Below are 22661 nucleotides of genomic sequence, written 5' to 3' on the forward strand. Positions count from 1 at the left end.
CCTCGTGGCATAAAATTCTTTGGACAAATTTTCTGTTGAAAGCAATTTTGTTCAAAGAATTTTTCTCCTTACGACTCTTTCAATTCTTCTGATTACATGAAGAGAAATTCTTCAATTTAGGATTCTATTTTATAATATTTCTACAATATTCCACTAACCTTACAACTTCTAAAAAGAAAGGGGTGCCTTGGGCTCAGATTACAGCTAGTTAACAAATAGCAGCAGAAACAGCAGCCAGGAAGAGTAAGGAGGGGCTGGCTCAGTCTTGGTGAGCAGGAAGACATTAGAAGAGGTCATACTGGGCTAAAAGCTAGATGTCCCTGGTTTGAGTTTTGCCACTTACCTTCCTAGGACATGTGATGTCCTCTAAAACATCAGTGGTTCCACTACATGGTCTGTCACATATCTTCCAGCACCAAAACTCTAATACATGGATATTCAAATCTCAAGTCCTAAATCCTGAAATCTGGAGGACTTCCTATGTATAAAATGTATAGAAGTTCAGAGAAGGGAAATGACAGGCTGGATTAAGGAAGTAGAATTCAAGCTAGATATTGAAGAATGAGCAAGAACTAGAAAAATAAGTATGGTCTAGGGCATAATAGTGGAAAGCAAAAATAATTTTTCATAAAATATGAAACCTTTTTGATTAGAGGGAAAGGTTTATTATAGATAGTATTAGGAAATAAAACTATAAGTTATAAATTGACCAGACTGTGGTATATTCTGAGCAGTAAGGACAGAATTGTGTCAATATAAGATAATGATAAGTTCTTGAAGAATTAGAGAAAGGGGTTCCTGGCTGGCTCAGTTGGTGAAACATGCAGCTCTTGATCTCAGGCTCATGAGTTCAAGCACCATATTGGCTTGAACTCACATTATTGAAGGGTAAGAAATCTGTAAGAAGCCTGCCAAATTCCCTGGTTATGAGATGAACAATCCTTAAAAATTGAGGTGTTTATACCATTAGATTGATATTGTAAAGCAATCAGTTGAATGGGGCATAGTTCCCCAAAAGGGAGAGAAAATGGAATCATCTCTATCTGTACATCGCCATGGAAAGAATGTCTAGGAAAGCAGGCTTCCCTTGATCATGTAAGACTATATAGCTGTTTACAACCATAAATACATCTCCTTATGGGTTTGGATATGCACATTTGGGAGTAGGGGCAGGAGAGTTTAAGTACCACTTTGTGGAACAGAAAAAATGTATTTGGAGTTCTAGGAATTTAACAATCCTGGAAGGAAAGAGTGAGAAGCAGAGAGTGATAGAAGGAAAGGGAGAGCTAGGCACTAGTTAGAAAAAACATATGAGATCCCCTTAATGGAGGCATGTCTCCAAAACATAAAAGAACATGTGATTTCACATTGTTCCCCACTTAATGTATTGGGCTTTAAAGTAAAAAGCAAAACCAAAAAAACAGTCATTTCCCTTTCAGACACTGGAACTGTTTTGGAAATAGACAGAGGAGTCAGACAGGTCACCAAAATATTGACTGTATCAGTGGTGAAGTTGGACTAATATGACTTGACCTAAAGCCACAATTGGGATTTCTAATGCTTCTCTCCAAGTCTAGAACTCAGATACTTCCTCTGCCATACCCCAAACAGTGGCAAACACAGCCTGCAAAGTTACCTGACTAGGTGTGGAGAGAATCACAACCTCACATAAAATGAACACTAGTCATAAGGAAAGAGACTGGTTTCCAGATTTGGCTCCAGAAAGCAGGAATGAATCCAGACCCATGTGTGCTTAGCACAAAAAATTTAGAATAGAATATATATCCTGTGGACTGGCAGATCCAAGGAGAAGGAGGAAGAAATACCATTCCATCCAGGAAATAAAAAATAAAATCATAGACCATATGCCTGCCTCAATATAACAATCCAAATCCTCTTCCCATAAGGAAAAAAATGCTATTATTCTCTTAGCATGTGATTGACTCATAATTTAAATGTCCCATATGAAGAAACCTCTGTCACCATGGTGATCACAAATCTCTTTCCCTGGATAATTCAGAGTTGTTCAGTGAAATTCCCAGAAAAGAGGAAAATCTGGGATGGGATGTTAGAAAGAAAGAACATCCAATTAGTATCCCATTTTCTTAACTTGACATTCAACCTGTGAGGAATACAAGGAATTTCTATCATTGACAAATTTAATGTGGGAAAAGAGAAATTTGTTTCTTTTATAGCTTTTCGGAAACAGTGTTACTCATTCAAATGTGAATACACCTTGATTTAACACAGCCAATAAAACGTGTGTCAGAGATAGAATGAGACTAGGATAGGGAATTATTAACACAGTAAAGGTAAATTCTCCTGAGATCCTAAATGCATAGCCAAACAATTAATACTGCATAACAGAAAATGTTATCTACTGGAATCAATTATTATTTAAATTTCACCAACTATTTTCCTTCTGGGGCTAAGATCTAAAAACTAAACTTTACAAAAACTGTATTTTGAAGTTTAACATAGGCTTTTTATATATATTAAATTTTTTGTACAGAAACAATGCATAGTAATATTTACCAAAAAATTTACCAATTTTGCAGTATTGCTATATTAACCTAGAGATCTTACCAAAAAGTGAAATAAAAATTAATACCACCAAATCTGAAATTATTATATGATAACTAAGGACATGGGGAAGATTCAAGCAAAAAAGCACCAGCATTATTGGCCTACATATCCCCAATCTGGTGTACAATCAAAGAGGAAACTAAAATTAAAAGCTATGTAATAATAAATGTCAACTATATCAGTTAAAAAAAAATAGGCTATCTACAATGGAGTATGTTATGTTAAAACTGGAAAAAAAAACAAACAAATTTGTGAGACACAGCCAAAATAATATCCAATGTACTTGTTGTAGTATTTATTCCTAAACAACAATAAAATAAAAATAAATTGGCCTACAATCAACATAAGAGGCTAGAAAAATAATTACATTATAAATCTAAAAATAATGGAAGCAATGACTGATAATAAAAGGAGTTAATGAAATAATGAGCATTACCACCAATAATAATCAAAAACAGCAAAAATAGTTTTGAAATGTATAATTTCTGCGGCTAGGTATAGGTATAGGGAGAAAACTTTGTCTTACATTATATAATCCCTCAAATAGAAACATAAATACCTCTAACTGTTCACCAATGAGGGAACTCTTAAATGACAGTTAATCCATATTAAAAAATTATATTATTTAAAAGAATAAAAAAATAAAAATGGTAATAGATAATTAAAAGAATGAGCTAATTCTACATGAACTACTATACACTAGGTTTCCTAACTTCATCCATACACATATCATCTTTACGATTGCTGTCACATTCATATACCCACTCTACAATTATCTTAACATGTTTAAATATTTCTAAATACGTGTTTACATTTTCTAAATATATGTTTAAATCTTAATATATGTTTCTTTTGAAAAAAGAAAAACAACCCTGCTTTTCTAACAGTAGTATCTGTGAAATCATATGTTGGTCAACGACTACATTTTTTCAAAATTCCTTGTCCCAGCAACAGATAAGGAAACCCAACCCTTTTGAATACCCTACATGAGCCTGTCTGCCTGAGCAGGATTTGGTTTAGACCAATTTAGCAAAGTCCTTTCTGATTTGTGACCAGCCAGCTTCTGCCCAGAATGTCTATTCAGTCTGAGTTGATGGAGACAGTGGCCCTTGAGACTGGACCAGCCAAATGAAAATCTGTAAGGGCAGACTAGCAATAAGCAGAAATTGCTATGAGACACCAGAACAGCCCCCTACCTTCCTTTTTATGAAGAGTATTATAAGTTCTGTAAGGGATATAGATGGAAAATAAGTCAAGGGCATATATTTATCTCTAATTCCATGGGGGTCCTTTTTCAGGACACGTAGGGGGGGTCTGTTACAAATACTCATCTATTTTCATGGAGCCACATGTGCCCAGGTCTTACAGGGAGATTTTCCCAATTCCTCTGGCAAAGATGAAGCATCTTTCTTTCAATCTAACTCCCATTTTTATTGAGGGAGTAATAGCACCTCCTTAAATATCACGCAAATGCCAATGGGGATCTGAGTCCCTCAGGTTTCTCCAACTTTCAAAGGTTTTGGACAAACTTCTGTTTAGCCATTGTGATATGTCATTATTTGGGGTTAAAATGATAACCATTTACTAATTCAGTGAGTCCATCAGTCAAAAACAATTTTCTGAGCACAACTCTACAGGATGGGTGTATACTTTGTTTATTTGAAGCCCCCAAGATAGAATTCAGGGAGAGGTAGAGGGTAATAGAAGAGAGGTCAGCAAGGGAACCAGGACAAGACTGTCTCAGATATATTTCTTAATGCTCAGCCCCTACCTACTCCAAATAATCACATTTCCATGGAGTTGCCAGTATAACACTTCCATACTGTATCTTGTACAACATATTAATTTCATAAATGTAAACTTATCTCATAATATTCCTGAGAAAATAGAGTGATGGTGTAGGATACTGCCTAAAAGGGCAAAGTCTAGGCACAGGTGATAAAATGCCTCTTGTAAGGATGTTACTTGTTCAGAATGCAACATAGTTACCCTCCTACTGAAACTCTTAATTTAAATATATTTTCTGGTCTTCTATTTCCAGTTCTCTTTGGTTTCTGATGAGTACTGGTTCTTTTGTTTTAGAATTAGACATTATTTTATCCATCAGTACAGTTCCTAAGCTGACCCCCTTTCTCCCCTTTTTTAAAAAAATCTTATATTATTTGCCTTGCAAAACCATATTGCTTTACTGTGGAGTAATTAAATCCATGGGCTTCAGGGTAAGAATCCTGCATTCAGATCCTGACTCTGCCATTTACTAGCTATGTGATCTTGGTAAGTTACTGAAACTGTGTGCAGCAGTTTCCCCACACATAAAATGAAGATAATATTCATACTTGGGGCGCCTGGGTGGCTCAGTGGGTTAAAGCCTCTGCCTTCGGTTCAGGTCATGATCCCAGGGTCCTGGGATCAAGCCCCACATTAGGCTCTCTGCCCGGCAGGGAGCCTGCTTCCTCTTCTCTCTCTGCCTGCCTCTCTGCCTACTTATGATCTCTCTGTCAAATAAATAAATTTAAAAAAAAAAAGATAATATTCATACTTAAGAGAGTTACAGTGAAGATTGAGAGAATTCTGCCCTAGTAAGCACTAAGTAAATGTTAACTATCAAAATTATTCACTTTGCTTCAATAATAACTAGCATATACCAGACTCTTTTGATATACTTGCCTAAAAACACTCTATTCATTCTTTATGAACAGGATTTTTAAAAATTTACTTTAATAACTATCAAATCTTCCTTAATTTGTCAAAGTCTTTAAATTTTTAAGTTAGGGTGTGCCTGGGTGGCTCAGTTAGTTGGCAACCAACTCTTGATTTTGGCTCAGGTCATGATCTGGAGGGTCCTGGGATTAAGTCCTTCCTTGGGCTCCATGCTCAATGGGGAGTCTGCTTGAGGATTCTTTCCCTTCTCCCTCTGGCCTGCTTGCATTCTCTCTCTCCCTCTCTCTCCCCCAGACATCCTTAAATAAATTTTAAAATAAAATAAAATAAATTTTAGGTTAGGCTTCAAGGCCACCTTACCTCATTTGGTGTTATTTACATTTAATAATCTTATATTCTCTTCCATTAATTATACCCTTGGTGAATAATCTAAATATTTATTAAGTCTCTCTGTAAAATGGAGTAACAACATTCCCATTATTGTTTCTATTTATTTAATTAGAAAATTTTATTGATTTTCACACTGTACTATATAGAAAATACAGTCTTCCTATATGCAGAAAATGAACCAGAAATAGAAAGTATAGAAAATATGTTTCATGAGGAAAATGGGCAGTTTTTACAAAAAGATCTGATCTCAGGATGCCTGGGTGGCTCAGCTGGTTAAGCATCTGCCTTTGGCTCAGGTCATGATCCCAGGGTCCTGGGATGCAGCCGGCCTTGGGCTCCCTTCTCAGCTGGAGAGCTTGCCTCTCCCTCTGTCTGCTGCTCCCTGTACTTGTGCACACTCACTCTCTCTCTCTCTCTCCGACAAATAAATAAATAAAACCTTTTTTAAAAAATCAGATCTCTGTTTTAGGTCACTTTTACAGTAATATGCAATAAAATGTGTAAACTGAAGTCAAACATTTTGCTACATTTTATAACATTGACCTTTACATGGAGAGAGAAACAAAGTGAAAGAAAAGCCTTTTGAACAAATCAACTTTGGGGCCAGGAACGCCTTGACAGGAACAATGGGGTTCTTAGGTTTTGTCTTCCTCTTAGTCAATGCAATAAAATGATTGTGTAAACTGAAGTCAAACATTTTGATACATATGATAACATTGACCTTTACACAGGCAATGTCCCAACATTGATAAGGTTTAGGACTATATATATGGAGAGAGAAACAAAGTGAAAGAAAAGCCTTTGAACAAACCAACTTTGGGGCCAGGAACGCCTTGACAGGAACAATGGGGTTCTTAAGTTTTGTCTTCCTCTTAGTCTTATACCTGCTGCAGGAGTCCAATACTTCCCTCATTCAGCTGAATAACAATGGCTATGAAGGCATTATCTTTGCTATAGACCCTCGAGTGCCGGAAGATGGAAAAATAATTGAACAGATAAAGGTAAGAAAGAAATGGGGTTTCTATTTGAATTGTGGAGAAGGAAAAACGTAGTTAATAATTATGGAAACATCTGAATGCTGCAAGAAGCTTAAAAGCAGCATGGTACAGTAAAAATAATGTTGGAATGGCAGAGGAAATTGGAAGTTCAAGGTGGGGTTCTATCCTGTTTCACCATAAGACCAGAGACAAGGCACAGAGCCTCCCTGATCTTCAGTTTCTTCATCTGTAAATGAGCAATTGAATTCATCTGTTCCTTGAACACTGATTTAATGAATACTTCAGACATGTCAGGGAGATAAAAGAGTGACTTAATTCCTTGTCCTAATTAATTATTTGCTCTCATGCAATACACATTCTTTTTATATAATATAGATAATAAAAACATGCAAAATATAGCAGGTCAGATGGTAGTAGGCTGCCATGGAGTAAAGTAAATCAGCAAAGGGGGATAGGCAGTGCTGGTGGGGCTGGGTGGGAGGAAAATGTGGGTTACTGTTTCATGCATGGCAGTCAGGAAAGGCCTCACTGTTGATGGTGATATCTGAGTGGCAATCTTAGATGAGTAAGGGAAGAACCCACTGAAAACCTGGAAGAGGGAACAGTAGGTGCAGTAAGCATGCTTGATGTGACCAGCCGGAGATGATGGCAAGGAAGAAGGATGGGGAGAGCTGAACATGGGAGACACAGGAGGCCCAGACCACTGGAAAGACTTGGGCTTTTCTTCTTCTGGGTGCCATGAGAATCCATGGAAGGATTCTGGGCAGAGGAGGGGTATGCTCTTTCATGCGTTTTCTGTTATCACTCTGACTGCAGTGTTGAAGAAATTCTGTAAAGGGTTTCTACTTAGCATTCATCCGGTATGGCTCTATTATAGCACAGAGATGTGGAGGGACACCAGGTAGGAAGCTACTATAGGTGAGAAGCGGTGGTGACCAGGAATAGGGATATTGTGCTAGAGATCATTAAAGTGGTATAATTCTGAACATATTCTGAGGGTATTATAGACAGATTTGCTGATGGTTTAGATATGGCATGGGGGAGGGGAGGAGGGAAAAATAGAAGTCAAGGAAGACTTCAAGGGTTTCGGCCTGAACATTAAAAAGGATGGAATTATCATCAGTTGAAAAGGTGAAGACTGTAAATGGGAAAAAAAATGGCAGGTGGGAGATCAGGACTTTTATGAAGCATTTTGAATTTGAGATGCTTATTAGATATCCATAAAGATGGAGATAGGAATCTGAATTCAAAGGGGAAATGTGGGTGGAGATAAAAATTTGGGGGTCATCAGTGTATAGAATGAGATTTAAAGCCATGAGACTAAATGAGTACATTAGGAAGTGCAGATGGAGAAGGGAAACTCTCCAAGACTGCACCAAGGAATTTGATTTCTAAAGTTTCTTCTAATTATAGCATTTCACGTAATGAAGAGATTGGTGTTACAGTCACACTAATTAGCTCTGCCTGTCCCTGATATCAACAGTTACTAATTCCTTACATTCAATTCCTCCACTAGTGTATCCTTAGACTCACTTATTTAGCCTTTTGTGTGTGTGCTGCTACCCATCAGAAGCTGATGTGCTTGACCTGGGTCATGAGCAGGTGACTCTATGGCTGCCACTTATTACTCACTCTGAATAAACTCTTGAAGCATAGCAGTGTTCATTTACTGATAACTTTTGAATTCCAGGGAAATATAAAGATTTCTTTACTGAAGAGCACAGGCTTGAATACAGTTAATTTAACTGATTCTGAATGATGGCTTCTTAGTATTCAGGAATAATCAGTCAGTTTCAAACTTTTCTGAACATTGGAAATCAGCATTTGAAAGAATTATTTATAGGGGGAAAAAACTTATTAAAATGTCCTCTACTGAACACCACAAGTAAAAGTTCAATTATTGGGAGCGCCTGGGTGGCTCAGTGGGTTAAAGCCTCTGCCTTCGGCTCAGGTCATGATCCCAGGGTCTTGGGATCGAGCCCCACATCAGGCTCTCTGCTCGGCAGGGAGCCTGCTTCCTCCTCTCTCTCTGCCTGTCTCGCTGCCTACCTGTGATCTCTATCTGTCAAATAAATAAATAAAATCTTTAAAAAAAAAAAAGTTCAATTATTAGTAGTTAGACATGCCTCTAGATTACACAATGTTTCCTGACATTTTCCCAACCCTCTACAAAGTTTTTGCATTTATATTATGAGGCAACCTTGTGAAAATCTCTCATCCACATTATACAGAAGAGAAAACTGGTAGTTGGAGAAGTAAATAATTTTTCCAAGGTTACATTAAGTAGCACACAATTATATCTGAGATCCAATCTATAGGCTTTGAAGGCTGACAAATCTGGGTTTGAGTTCTGGCTTATATAAGGTAACAAAAACTACTCCTTTTTCTAACTGGTGAACCAACTTGAGGACAATAACTTACTCTGGGGATATTATCTGACCATAATAAGATTCATGCTGAATTTACTCATAATCCATGATCTGAGATGTCAGTTGTCAATTTTCCTTATTCCTTTTATTCATGTGTCTTTTTGGTTTGAAAGTACTTATTTTTTTGAAATATTGATAATATTAATGATCTTTGATCCGATTAGGACATTATAGGAATTCTGAGAAGGAAATTTGAAAGAATATAATAGAAATTTTGCTCAGAAAGCCTGTGAGAATAATTATTAGGCACCCTATTATGCCTAAGGGATCATAGTCATCTGACACAGGGTCTGTAAAACCCCTCAATGACTTGAGAATATACCACTACCTAAGGCAGTTGCACAGAGCTAAGGATACTACAAAGTAAATGTAATCCCTTGGAGTTATACAATGCACAACCCACACAACTATATACAGCAACCTACTTTCCCAGTCTGTACCACAATTCAAATCACCATATATATTTTTTATCTCATAGAAGAATAGATAGCAATTGCTTCAAGGAAAATGTGACAACTGGCTGATATCTAAATATTCCAAAACAAAAAATGAGGAAAGGCATCCTTAAGGAACAGGTAAAGAATTCTTTCATCCACTTTAGGTCAGTGATGAAGTAATTCCCAATCTACTTCAGGAGATGTCTGAAGCCCCTTTCCTAAGTCTTACCTAATTCTTTGGACCTTCAGTTCTCTGCACTCTGGCTTCTGACTGATTCCATGGCTCTGAACCCAATCAGTATGCTGATAAATATGAGTCAGCATACTGGACTCTCTTCAAGAGAACAAGACAGAGAGCCCTGGAATTCCTGAGGAAGAATAATTCTACTGTGGGCTTGTGTCAGGTCAGGAAGCATCATGGAGGAGAAGAGCCCATCCTGAAGGAAACAACACTGTTATGGGATATTGCCATCAAGACGAAGAGTTTGATATTGTCATCCAGCACCCTGGATCCCTCAGTTATTCAGTGGTTTTGATTATGTAGAATAGATCACCATTAAGAACATTCATCCATGTATTTCCCCTACTATCTCCCTTATTAGTCATTACACCTTTGGGTTCAGGATACTGAAGAGTATAAAGTGATATTTTCAGCTGCTCTAAAAACCTCTGTATCTCCTATGAATTTTTCTATCACTCTACCCCCCAGCCCCCAATCCAGCTGCCTGTCCTGGAGAGTAAGAGTATAATGAAAAAGCTCTTATGTCCCATCTCTACAGACTGTTCAGCTTGCATCAGCTAAGGCTGCTCTCTATTAAGACTTATTAATGGTAATGATACCAACCAGTTTTTTGACTGCCTATGTGTAGGGTACTATATAACTCATTTCATGTTATGTTATGTTCACCTTAAAGAAAGGTTGTAATAGTCCATTTAAAAGATGAAGAAACTAGCCTCAGAGTGTTAAACTGGCCAAACTCTATTACCCAGGAGTTGCTAATGCCAATATTGGAACCAAATAGATGACTCTAAAGTCTAGGCCTTTGTAGGGGTACTTGGGTGGCTCAATCAAGTAAGTATCTGACTCCTGATTTTGACTCAGGTCATGATCTCAGGGTGGTGAGGTTGAGCTCTGTGAGGGGGTCCATGCTGGTCATGGAGCCTGCTTAAGATTCTCTCTCTCCCTCTGCCTCTCTGTCCCTCCAACCCCCAATGCTCACACACATGCACTCTCACTCTCTCTAAAAAGGAAAAAAAAATCTATGTCATTTTACATAATTTTTCTTAACACCAAACAAAGCCTTTTGATGAAGGGTTATAGAAAACTCAAAGCCTTTAATGTATAAGATTAAGATGTATTTTTGGACTGACAGTTAGCAGAGCTGGAACTGTGTAGCAGAGATCCTGCTCACTTGTCAGATGCTTTGTCTATCCACTCTTAAATTTTGAAATGTCTGTAATAAAGCCCTGTTCATTTAGTCCACTGTTACTTGGCCATCTCATGTATTTTTTCCTTTTATAATAGGATATGGTGACTATAGCTTCTACCTACCTCTTTGAAGCCACAGAAAAAAGATTTTTTTTCAAAAATGTATCAATACTAATTCCTATCAACTGGAAGGAAAACCCACAATACAAGAGGCCAAAACATGAAAGCTACAAACACGTAAGAGGCAAAACGCTTCTCTTAAAAAATTATATTTTCTGATGATCCCCAGTTTTGCAGTACATTGATTGGTTTAGAGTTAAATGCTTTAGAACATTTAACCAAATGTTTCTATTTCTGATGTTTTAAAAATATTTTTAAACATTTTCAGGCTGATGTATTAGTTGTACCACCTACCTTCCCAGGTAGAGATGAACCATATACCAGGAAGTTCACAGCTTATGAAGAAAAAGGAGAATACATTCATTTCACCCCTGACTTCATCCTTGGAAAAAAAACAAAATGAATATGGACCATCAGGTAGGAATTTGCAAAACACATGTTTTGCAAATGATTCTAACATGCAGCTTTGAATTCACATTAAGCTTACAGGCCTTGGAGTCAGAGTCTCTAGGTTCAAATCCTGACTTATCAATTGTGTGTGACCTTGGGCAAATAACCCATTTTCTCTTGTTCTTACTTCCTATAAGACAGTAAATAGAATGTTTCCTGCCTTGTGGAATTGTTGTAAACACTGAGTTGGATGATCTATATAACTGTAGTCAGAACAATGTCTACAGAAATTTGAACACAGGACAACAATACATTTTTTAAGGCTTACTTTTTAGATTTAAATTTTTTAGTTCTCCACAGCTGGATATTAATCAATCACCAGCTGCTTCCATGGAAGACAAATGTAAGGTGAGCTAGAAAGACTCAGGATGCCAGTTCTTGGCCAAAAGAAAAGACTCATAGGCTGTTAGTTGCTGATATTATCATTCAACCTATTTGGTTTAACCAGATGAACTGTCTGTAAGTGATCACTCTAACCTAGAAAAATGACAATTTCATCTAGTTCAATCTACAAGTTAAAATTATTGGTTCAAATGCACTAAAGCATATTGATACAAATCATTGTTAAAGGAAGGTTCAACTCACATGTAACATTCAGAGGAAATCTTCCTCAATCCTAAAATCTCCTTCTCCCATTACCTTTCAATGGGCACATAGTAAGTCTCTTGTCTCTGTCAAATGTTCAGCTAGCCCTGGTCCTTATTGTCACCTGGACCTGTTCCCCATCCTAACTTACAAGCTCTATCATCCTATCCCACCTTAATCTTATCTGTCCCTCAAACTTTAGCGTGATCATGTCTGTTCTCCTTGGCACCTCTAATCCTTTGCACCTTTCTAATTTATAGTCTCTTTCTAGCTGGTATATCCAGCAAAATCAGTCATTTCAACTGTAAGTGTAAATACCTCAATTCCCTCACCATTCATATCCTTATGTTTCATTCACTTGCCAAATCCTCTGTACTGAGTTTCTGCCCAGTTTCCTTTGGCTCCTGTTAATGAATTTCCAAGACTGTGAAAGAAAATTATAAACTAATGCCATCATTATATAAACAGGTTTTCCAAGCTCAGGGAAGCTCTCAAATCTACCCAACAATATTTGAACTTACTTATTCTTGGGTCCCTTTCCCCTTAGCAGCTATTTTCAAACTTCTGTTTTTCTCAAGGTCTATAACCACTCTTGGGGCGCCTGGTGGCTCAGTCGGTTAAGTGCCTGCCTTCGGCTCAGGTCATGGTGTCAGGGCCCTGGGATCAAGAAGGGAGCCTGCTTCTCCCTCTTCCTCTGCCTGCCTCTCTGCCTACTTATGATCTCTCTCTGTGTCAAATAAATAAATAAAATCTTAAAAAAAAAAAAAGTTCTACAACTACTCTTTCCAATCCCATCAGCAGATGCCTTGATTGAGAAAACAGAGCCCTAGAGTCAAGCTAATTGACATATCTCCTCACATAGTTACGTATCCTTTCCATTTTATCTTATCTTATTTTATTTTATTTTATGTTTGTGATGAAAGAACCTGAAATTTACTCTCTTAATAAACTAAAGTGGGCATAGGAGGCAGGGCAACCTGCCATGCACCAAATCCCTGTTGCAGTCACTGATATGAGGGCTTTCTCCTCCCATACTGAAAGGTACAATTTCACACTTATTAATCTGGTTCCATTTGCCTAGAAAACCTAAAACCTAAATATAATTTTTTACTGAAAAATTTCTTAAAATATTTAAGGAACAATTTTGTCACTTGAATTATGATCATTTATTTGAAATGTTTTCCTACAGATAGACTGTTTGTCCATGAGTGGGCCCATCTCCGCTGGGGAGTGTTTGATAAATACAATGAAGATGCACCTTTCTACGGTGCTAAGTCAAAAAAAATCGAAGCAACAAGGCATGACCATATAAATTTTCTTAATTACTTTAAGTTATAACTTCTTAATTTCCTTAGATTGATTTCTTTTCAATGCCAATCATTCTTTTTTTTAATCCCATTGCAGATAATAGATGTGATGTCACCAAAGAGTGCTTTTCTGGGTTTCCTTCTTCTATTTTTTTTCTTTCTTTATTTTTCTCTCCTTCTTTTTTGAAAATGTACCTTAAAGTAACTACCTATCTATTTAAAATACACATAACTTCAAGAGCCTTTGGTAGCCAATTTGGCATATTTTTATACCTCTCTACCAGAACTCATGTGTGCTGAAACTGTATTCTGTGTAAGGGGTTGTACAGTATATGCCAAGTCAAAATTATTTATACTACATAAGAACAAAAAAATGGTTAATAAATGTAGTAAATGCACACTAAATTAAAAATCAATCTTCAAAGGGGCAGATAAGGATTTCTTGGGATTTGTAAAGTTCATTTAAATATACTGATCTAAAAATATCATGGTTAATCATAGATGAGCCTCTTAGCTCTAAGATCAAGAGAGAAAAATGATTGTTGGTAGTTGGTTTAAATTAGATACCATCAGCTTAATCAATCTTAGATGCCCTGTTGGGTCTGTGGACTTATCAGAAAAAGTATAAACTGAAAGATACTTGAGTTCATTGAAGGCCATTCCTCTGCCCTAGTGTTCCACCAGTTTTAGCACATGTATTTAAAAGTATTACATTGATTACATTTGTTTATATCATATTCCCCCTAAATGTCTAGTCTCTGCTATAGAATAGTCATCATGGTTGTTAACACAGATACCATTATGTTCAATGAGTTCTGGGGCAATAAAAGCATACACATATTTAGGAGACTCCCTAAATGACTGAATGAAATCTAGTAATTGCTTCTTAAATTTGAACTGGAAACACATTGAAAAGATGGGATACATTCACATTCCAGCATATATGTCATAAGCACTGCAACCTGTGACCAATTCCATGCAATAACACTTATGTCAAAAATGTCCCTACCAGTAAAGACTACTGTCTTGGGCAGTACCTCAATCTTTCCTTTAAGCCACGTTTCGCTTTGGATAAAAATACCCCTGAAAAACCAAAACACTTGTAGCTATGTCATATCACATTCGTTTGGAGATAACTTCTTTGAAAAGAATTCTACAAAGAACTTCAAGCTGAGGTAGTACCAAGAGTAAATGTTTTCACAAGTTGCCCCTTCCAGGTGCCAACAGTGCATTTATCATCACAAGGCCCCCAGAAGAGATGTTTGGAAAAGGGGATTCTCCAGCCATTATTATTAACAGGACAGCAGCAGCTTTAATCACAACAGGAAACTCAGCCTTTGCATATACTAGACATCCCACTTAAAATTTCTTTCTGCAATTTCTTGAAAAACAGAAAATTGCTCTGGTAGGAACCCTTAAGTGTTGCTGTCAAAAATAGGAGGTGTATGGTACATAAATAAGAATAAAGTTCTTGATATACAGGTCATTGTTAAAGACCTTGATAGAAAGACTGCTTAAGATTTTCAAAAATTTTAATTGTTAAGTTGCCTCAAAGACTGATTGTTATATATTTTCAGATATTCCACAGGCATGACTGGTATAAACAGAGTTTATAAGTGTCAAGGAAACAGTTGTACAATTAGAGCATGCAGGATTGATTCTAAGACAAAACTGTATGAAAAAAATTGCCAATTCTTCCCTGATAAAGATCAAACTGAAAAGGCATCCATAATGTTCATGCAAGGTATTAATTCTGTAAATATGCTAACTGTAATTTAACAGCACATATTTATATTCAAAGGACATGTTATCATCTTTATAAAATATTGTGCAGGTTACCTGATAAATTAGACATATTAATAATAGAGTTCTTTAAATATTAAGGCATATGGAAAGCACAACTACTATTAGCTAACTAGTGTTAGCTAGCTACTGTTAGTTATTATTATAATTATTCAAAATCTGTTACTATTATATGATTCCTTAAACAAATCCTATTTCATTAAATAAATGATATATTTGCCAAACATATTTTTTATTTTTCAGATTTGTTGTTGAATCTTAAATGCATTGTATATAAAAAGTTTTTTTCACTTTATTAACCTTTTAGGTTGTTGAATTCTGTAATAAAGAAAACCATAACAGAGAAGCTCCAAGCCTACAAAACAAAATGTGCAATTCCAGAAGTACATGGGAGGTGATTAGCAATTCTGAGGATTTTAAAAACACAACATCTTTGGTGGTACCACCCCCTCCACCTGTCTTCTCGCTGCTGAAGATCAGAGAAAGAATTGTGTGCTTAGTTCTTGATAAGTCTGGAAGCATGAGTGTAAGTGTGTGGGCCCATTTTCCCTGGATATGGGGACACAGAATTGATTGAATAGCTAAGAATACTCTGAACACTACCTGCTTGTTCTAAGTTGCATGGTGGCCTAAGTACTATCACCTCCTACAATGATGATCTCAAGAGGGGCAGTGAATATTGTAAATGAAGAAGTGTGGCAATAGAGTTAAAAAGTCCTAACCCAAGATCCAGCTCCAGAAAATGGAGAGTTTATTGAGGGGCACTTTTAGACCCTTTAGTAAAGCCTTAGGATCAGAACTAAAGATTTTTAACATGGACATGCTTTCTACTGGAAACACTTAACAGAAATGAGGAGAGAGTGGATTAGGGCCTCTGAACTCCATTCCAAGTCAAGGAACAAGATCAACCAGGAGAATTGTTAATGTGGCTTTATCTTATTTGCATAACTTATATAAATGACCTCTTTATACTCAAAGACACAGACAAAAAGCATCACTATAATGAAGATACAGTCAGATTCAGCCATTCATTCCTTCTTCTGTCATTCAGTGAATGGAAGGCACTGTGCAGGGCTCTAGGAATAGAACTCATATCCTTAAAGAGTTCACAGTTGAAAATTTTCTCTCTCTTCCCCATTATCTGGTTAACTCATACATATTCTTCAAACTTCCTCCCAGAGGAGATGGACTGGGCTCTAGGCTGGCCTAATGGTCCTTCTGCCAGTCACCCACAATGACCTGTGCAAACCCTTATTACCAAATATTATATTGAAATTACACATTTCTCTCCCACTAGATTAGGAACTCCTCTAGGACTTGAAGCAGTGTTCTCTTATCTTTGCATCCCTTTTGCCTGAAACAGGGTTTATCATGTATAAGCACTCAGTAAATAATTGCTGAAATGGACTACAAATGAGTGGACATATGTGATAAGGCACCCAGAAGGATGGCACATTTGAGGCAGAACAGAGGGTACTAAACATCAAGAGAAATGTCTTCAACAAAAGGGGCCTGGGTGGTTACTGAAAAGCACAGAAGATAACACAGCTGAATGAAATAATCCACAATAGCAGAGTTTCAGAAAGAGCATCAGAATGCTGGAAACCTATCCATAGATTTGTTCTAAGAAGTGTTGCTGGGGAGAGAGGAAGCTCCTTATTGGGAAAAGATGAGCAACCTCCTTTGGACAAGATACAGGTAGAGATAAGTTTAAGGGTAAAACAAAGTGGTAGAGAGAAAGCCCTCAAAGATGGAGATGTAAGAGCAGTTTTTCATGATGACTTTGTTCTAGGTAGTTCAGAGGGATTTGGATTGTGTTGGGGGTGGGGGGTACCACAGATCAGTTGGTGATGAGGGACTGGAAAAGACAAACGCATGAAAGGGCTTACATCCTGGGCATTCACCTAGGAAAGAAGGATGTGAGTTTTAAAGAGTTATTTGATAATTAATTCCAATTAATTCCATTTAATCCATTGGTAGAGAAGTGGTGAGGAGAGGTTAGGAGCAGAAGAGGAAATGGGGGGAGAGAGGTACTGGGCCTCTCAGATTTCAGCTGGAGTAAGTTTCATGGTACTGGGCCTCTCAGATTTCAGCTGGAGTAAGTTTCATCTTTTGGGAAGTCCCCAAGTGGAAGGGGGATTTCAGTCTCTAGATGGAGTCCTTGATAGTCTGGTTTGATACTGTGGGATCTGGGGAGCATTTTCATCTTTTTTTTTTTTTTATAAAGGTTTTATTTATTTGTCAGAGAGAGAGGGAGAGAGAGCGAGCACAGGCAGACAGAATGGCAGGCAGAGGCAGAGGGAGAAGCAGGCTCCCCGCCGAGCAAGGAGCCCGATGTGGGACTCGATCCCAGGACGCTGGGATCATGACCTGAGCTGAAGGCAGCTGCTTAACCAACTGAGCCACCCAGGCGTCCCGAGCGTTTTCATCTTGACACAACTGGAACAGAGGATCCCAGGAGTTATTAGGCAGTCTCTAAGGTGTGAGTCACCACCCCCCAATTCCAACCCAACCCCCACCCTATCCTCCACCTCTAATTTGGGTGTTTAGCAGCCAAGAATAGCTTAGTTAAAGCCTATGTTCCTTACTAGGCCATAAGTGTTCCATAATATGCATAAATATATTTTTCAGTTTTATCAATTGAAAAAAAACTGTGTTCTTTAATAACACTAATTACAACTGGTAAAAAATTAACAACAAATGTTATTCACTCATTTTATGTAATCTGCTATTATTTCCCAAATGAAAACGCTTTGGTTGTTTTTCTTGATCTTTTTTATTCAGGGTTTTAATCGCCTAAATCAAATGAATCAAGCAACAAAACATTTCCTGCTGCAGACCATTGAAAATGGATCCTGGGTGGGAATGATGCACTTTGATAGTACTGCCAACATTAAAATAAATCTAATCCAAATGATAAGCAGCAAGGAAAGAAACAACTTCTTGGAGAGCTTACCTACAGAAGCTAATGGAGGAACTTCCATCTGTGCTGGAATTAGATCAGCATTTCAGGTGCAAACCATATTGCAAATGTAGTTTGTTCTTTTTAAAAAAATTAAGGTTTAATTTCCATACAACACCTTACTAGTTTCTTAGTGATTTGATATTTTTATGCATTACAAAATGAAAAGTCTAGTTAACTACCTGTTACTATACAAATTTATTACAGTATTAGTAGCCATATTCCCCATGCTGTACATTATATCTCCATCACTTATTTATTTTATGACTTAAAGTTTGTACCTCATAATCCATTCACCTAGTTTCTTTTTTTATTTAAATTCTATTAGCCAATGTATAATATGTCATTAATTTTTGATATAATGTTCACTGATACATCAGTTGTATGTAACACCCAGTGCTCATCATATCAAGAACCCTCCTTAATGTCCATCACCCAGTTACCCCATCCCCCACTCACCTCCCCTTCCACAACCTTCAGTTTGTTTCCTGGACTCAAGGTTCTCACAGTTTGTTTCCCTCTCTGTTCCCTTTTGCACCCCAAAGCTCATAGCAGCAATGTCCATAATAGCCAAACTGTAGTTTCTTCTTTTTTATGATTAGGACATTTTTATGTTAAACGCTGCCACACATACATACTGCCTAATTTTAACATGACTAATACAAAGAAGCACAGGACTAAGCTTATAGAAAAAAATTACTGAATGATTTTTTAATGGATCAGTAAATCAATGAATAAACTGATGGGTAAATAAATGACTATTAAAATGCCACTAGAGTATAAACCAAACCAAGTCAGGGGCTTTGTCTTGTTACCACGAGGTAGTCGGTATTCAATAAATATTAAATAAATATGTATGTTTGGGCAGCAAAACTTGACAACTCCTAAGACAATGAAGTAAGTTATATCGTATGATTCCACTTTGGGCCAATCTTCATTTCAGTTTCTATGACACTCAGCTGGGTTTATCCAGATAAAACTGAAGTTTATCAAAGCAGATGTAGCAGGGGCTGTTAGTCATGATGAGGGTCAAGAATACTGGTCAGAACATGAATTTTAACATCAAAGTACAGGCTCTACCACCTACTACTATGTGATCTTAGGCAACGTTTGCAATCTCTTTGGACTCCCAGTGACTTATCTGTAAAATAGAAGAAAACAAGAATGCCTATCTCACAGTACTATTATGAAGATTAAATAAAATGCTATATTTACGTATACAGAAAAATATTATATAGTAAATATATATTTCACAAATGTCATAATAATGACAATGGTCATGCATATTTGGATAAAAATAAGGTTCATAATTATATTCATATATATTCATATATATATGTTCATTATATATTCATAAATATATATTTCACTCAGACATGTAGGGGAGTGTGATGGGAATGCTGTATAAATGCAATAAATGTATAAAGCATTTTCTATCTTTTAGTCTGATTTTAATGTATGTCAGAGCATATTTCACATATATTACAATATATAAAAGCCATTGTTCACCTAAAAACATGCAAAAATTACAATGAGTCTGGTCACTTTGTTCCCTGACACCAGCTTTATTAGGAATATCTAAATTCTAAACTCTCTTCTTTTTTTATTTATTTAAATTCAATTTATTAGCAAATAATATATTATTTGTTTCAGAGGTACAGGTCTATGATTCATCAGTTTTATATAATACCTAGTGCTCATTATCCAAACCCTCTTCTGCAAATCTATACACACCTCCACTCCAAGTTCATGAAAGCCACTGATAATCTGTCATTTGTTTATAACCAAGAATAAATTCTTTTTATCCTCTCTTATAGGCACCCAGATTCAGCACTCTGAGTTTCAAACTATTTGGCTTTATAAGAAATGGGTTCAAGCCACAAATAGAACTCAATTTCAATAAATAAAATTCATGTATTCTCTGAGCACCACTAATATTCTTAGTTTTGTGCTCATTACTACTAGAGGTAAAATAAAAGTTATATAACAAGATTCCTAATCTTGACCTGTTTAGAACTTTCCATATCTTTTCTTTATAAACATACTAAAGATTCCCTAATTTGAAATCATTAACCTTTTTTAAAAGTGGAGGTGGAGGGTATTAAGGTGGTGGGTATTACGGAGGGCACGGATTGCATGGAGCACTGGGTGTGGTGCAAAAACAATGAATACCGTTACGCTGAAAAGAAATTAAAAAAAAAAAAAGTAGAGGTGGAGTTTTAAGGCACCTAGCTGTATATGCAGTAAACTTTATACACTGAAGTCTTGTTAGAGTGTAGTCTGGCCAGAGAAAGCAGAGAACTATTTAATGCTACATTCTGCAGTTACATTTTTGGTATCTGATTGACCTGAGTCCTCAGACTGAAATGTCATTGTCATTTAACCTGCACCCACATGACTTCATTGAAGCCAACCTTCTCTGCAGCAGACAGACAGAATAAAATCATGTTTAAGTTCCCCTAAAAGTTGTTGATTGTAGATTCTATTATTTAAAACAGACACTATCTCTTCTTTTCTGCACACTTTTATTTTCTCCGCACATTTTTTCTAGTATCCTGTAAGTCTTTTGGTCTAGGAACACCAATAGTTATGCTCTGATTGTATCTGCAGGTAATTAGAGAAATATACCCTCAAATAGATGGATCTGAAATTGTCTTGCTGACTGATGGAGAGGATAACACTGCAAAGAACTGTATGGATGAAGTGAAACAAAGTGGGGCTATCATTCATTTGATTGCTTTGGGACCATCTGCTGATCAAGTCGTCAGAGAGATGAGTGCTATAACAGGTGTAATATGACCCATATATATAAGTCCTTTGATAGCAATGCATAAGTGTAAAGGCTCACAATGCTTTCCCTCAAGCTCTTGCCCTGTAGGTGCTCTGCAAGACCTTGGAACCAGGGTCAAACCAGACCTGATCTCTGTTCACAAGGTGCTCACAATCCAGCTGGCTGGAGAGACATATAAAACTACTAATCAAATAGCATAATCAGATAACATCCCTTCATGACAGGAGAAATATATAGAAATAAGGCACTATGTGAGCAGAGGAACCATAAATTTTCCCAGGGTTGTACAGAGTCAGAGAAAGAAGGAATGAAAGTGAGGTGACTTCTGAGCTGGGCCTTGAACAAGGTGTTTACTTTTTCTGGAGACAGGAGGAGTGAGAGAAGATGATCAGGTCATGAGCAAAAAAAATCATGTTGGGTGATAGTGGAGAGATAGTGGGAAATCCATGAAACCAGGGCATAGGCTTTGGGGTTGGGGTAGGGGCCAGATGGGATTAACAGAGGCTCAGGCTGAAAAAATCTAAATAACAACAAAATTTCCTGATGAACTACAGGGTAGATGTTATCTTGGGTACAGAGACTGAATGAAAATGGATCACATGTTTTCAGTGCCTTCTTAAACAGTAGTAGAATAAACAAAATTTATAACATTGTGAATATTAATTATTGTATTGGGTTGACTCCTAACACTACCAAATATATACTTGTTTTTTAATGCTTAGTTGCACAAACTTCCATCATTTCAAAGTACTTTCATGGCTGTTATAAAATTTATTTCTGTCCCAAGGGTCCATCTCAGTTTGTCTCTATTACATACCACTTTTCTATCTCCCCACTGCCAGTTATTGTCAGGATACCTCAGTATGACAGCTCTTCAACCTTTCTGAACTGATTCTGACCCACTTCGGCTGAAAAATCTGAAGGCCAGACCTACCATAACTGTATCTTAAGAGTCAATAATTACCCTAAAGGGCTGTATAGTTTGTGAGCTCTAATACATGGAATTATAACATCTTCTTTCATATTCTGTGATTATTTCACACATTTCAGCCAGGAATATTTCTGTATGTGGATATAAAGACTGCTTACTTTTCCTAGTTATGACAGTTTTTTAAATTAACATTTTATTGTTAATCTTTACACATACTTGACTTTGTTCTATATAATAATACTGAAACTATGATTTTGTTTACCCTGTTACCTTATTAATCACTAAAATGTGATAGGTATGTATTTTCTAGAAAGCAGCCTACTTAATGTATTTGCATTTTAGGAGGAAACCATTTTTATGCTTCCGATGAAGCCCAGAACAACGGCCTCATTGATGCTTTCGGGGCTCTTGCATCAGGAAATACTGATCTTTCCCAACAGCCTCTTCAGGTCAGAGTCACCACTCCTCAGGTCTTTGTGTTTACATTTAGCCATAACCAAACAAATAATTCAGTTGTTATAAGTTCTGAGTCCTATATTTTTCTAAAAGTACACTTTTAATTAAAATTGAAATTTCAGTATGAAATAGAAATTATTTTTTAAATATGACTAAATTAAGTAGTGAAATATATATGTATATATATTTTTTCTTTTCCCACAGAGTTTGGTTAAGGGATAACATCAAAACTCAACAATGTTAAATTTTCTGCCAAAAATAGACTTTGTCTCGTAATATAGCTTTCATTTGTCTATGAATGCATAAAAGTATCTCACACTTCCAAG

The 22661-nt window shown here is 36.7% G+C and overlaps 1 protein-coding gene across 1 annotated transcript in view; it reads left to right on the forward strand.

Annotated features, from left to right (window-relative positions):
• The first annotated feature begins 6482 nt into the window (after positions 1-6482).
• The window catches only part of LOC111142912 (calcium-activated chloride channel regulator 4-like), a 42257-nt gene continuing 26078 nt past the window's right edge, over positions 6483-22661 (forward strand). The window contains 10 exon segments of the mRNA XM_022496292.1: positions 6483-6638; positions 11027-11167; positions 11319-11438; positions 11440-11467; positions 13275-13383; positions 14970-15147; positions 15503-15721; positions 17980-18207; positions 20768-20945; positions 22222-22328. Coding sequence (XP_022352000.1) covers positions 6483-6638; positions 11027-11167; positions 11319-11438; positions 11440-11467; positions 13275-13383; positions 14970-15147; positions 15503-15721; positions 17980-18207; positions 20768-20945; positions 22222-22328 — 1464 coding nt within the window.

This window comes from Enhydra lutris, unplaced genomic scaffold, assembly GCF_002288905.1.
Source record: "Enhydra lutris kenyoni isolate GAN:26980312 unplaced genomic scaffold, ASM228890v2 scaffoldscaffold9, whole genome shotgun sequence".
NCBI classification, from domain to species: domain Eukaryota; kingdom Metazoa; phylum Chordata; class Mammalia; order Carnivora; family Mustelidae; genus Enhydra; species Enhydra lutris.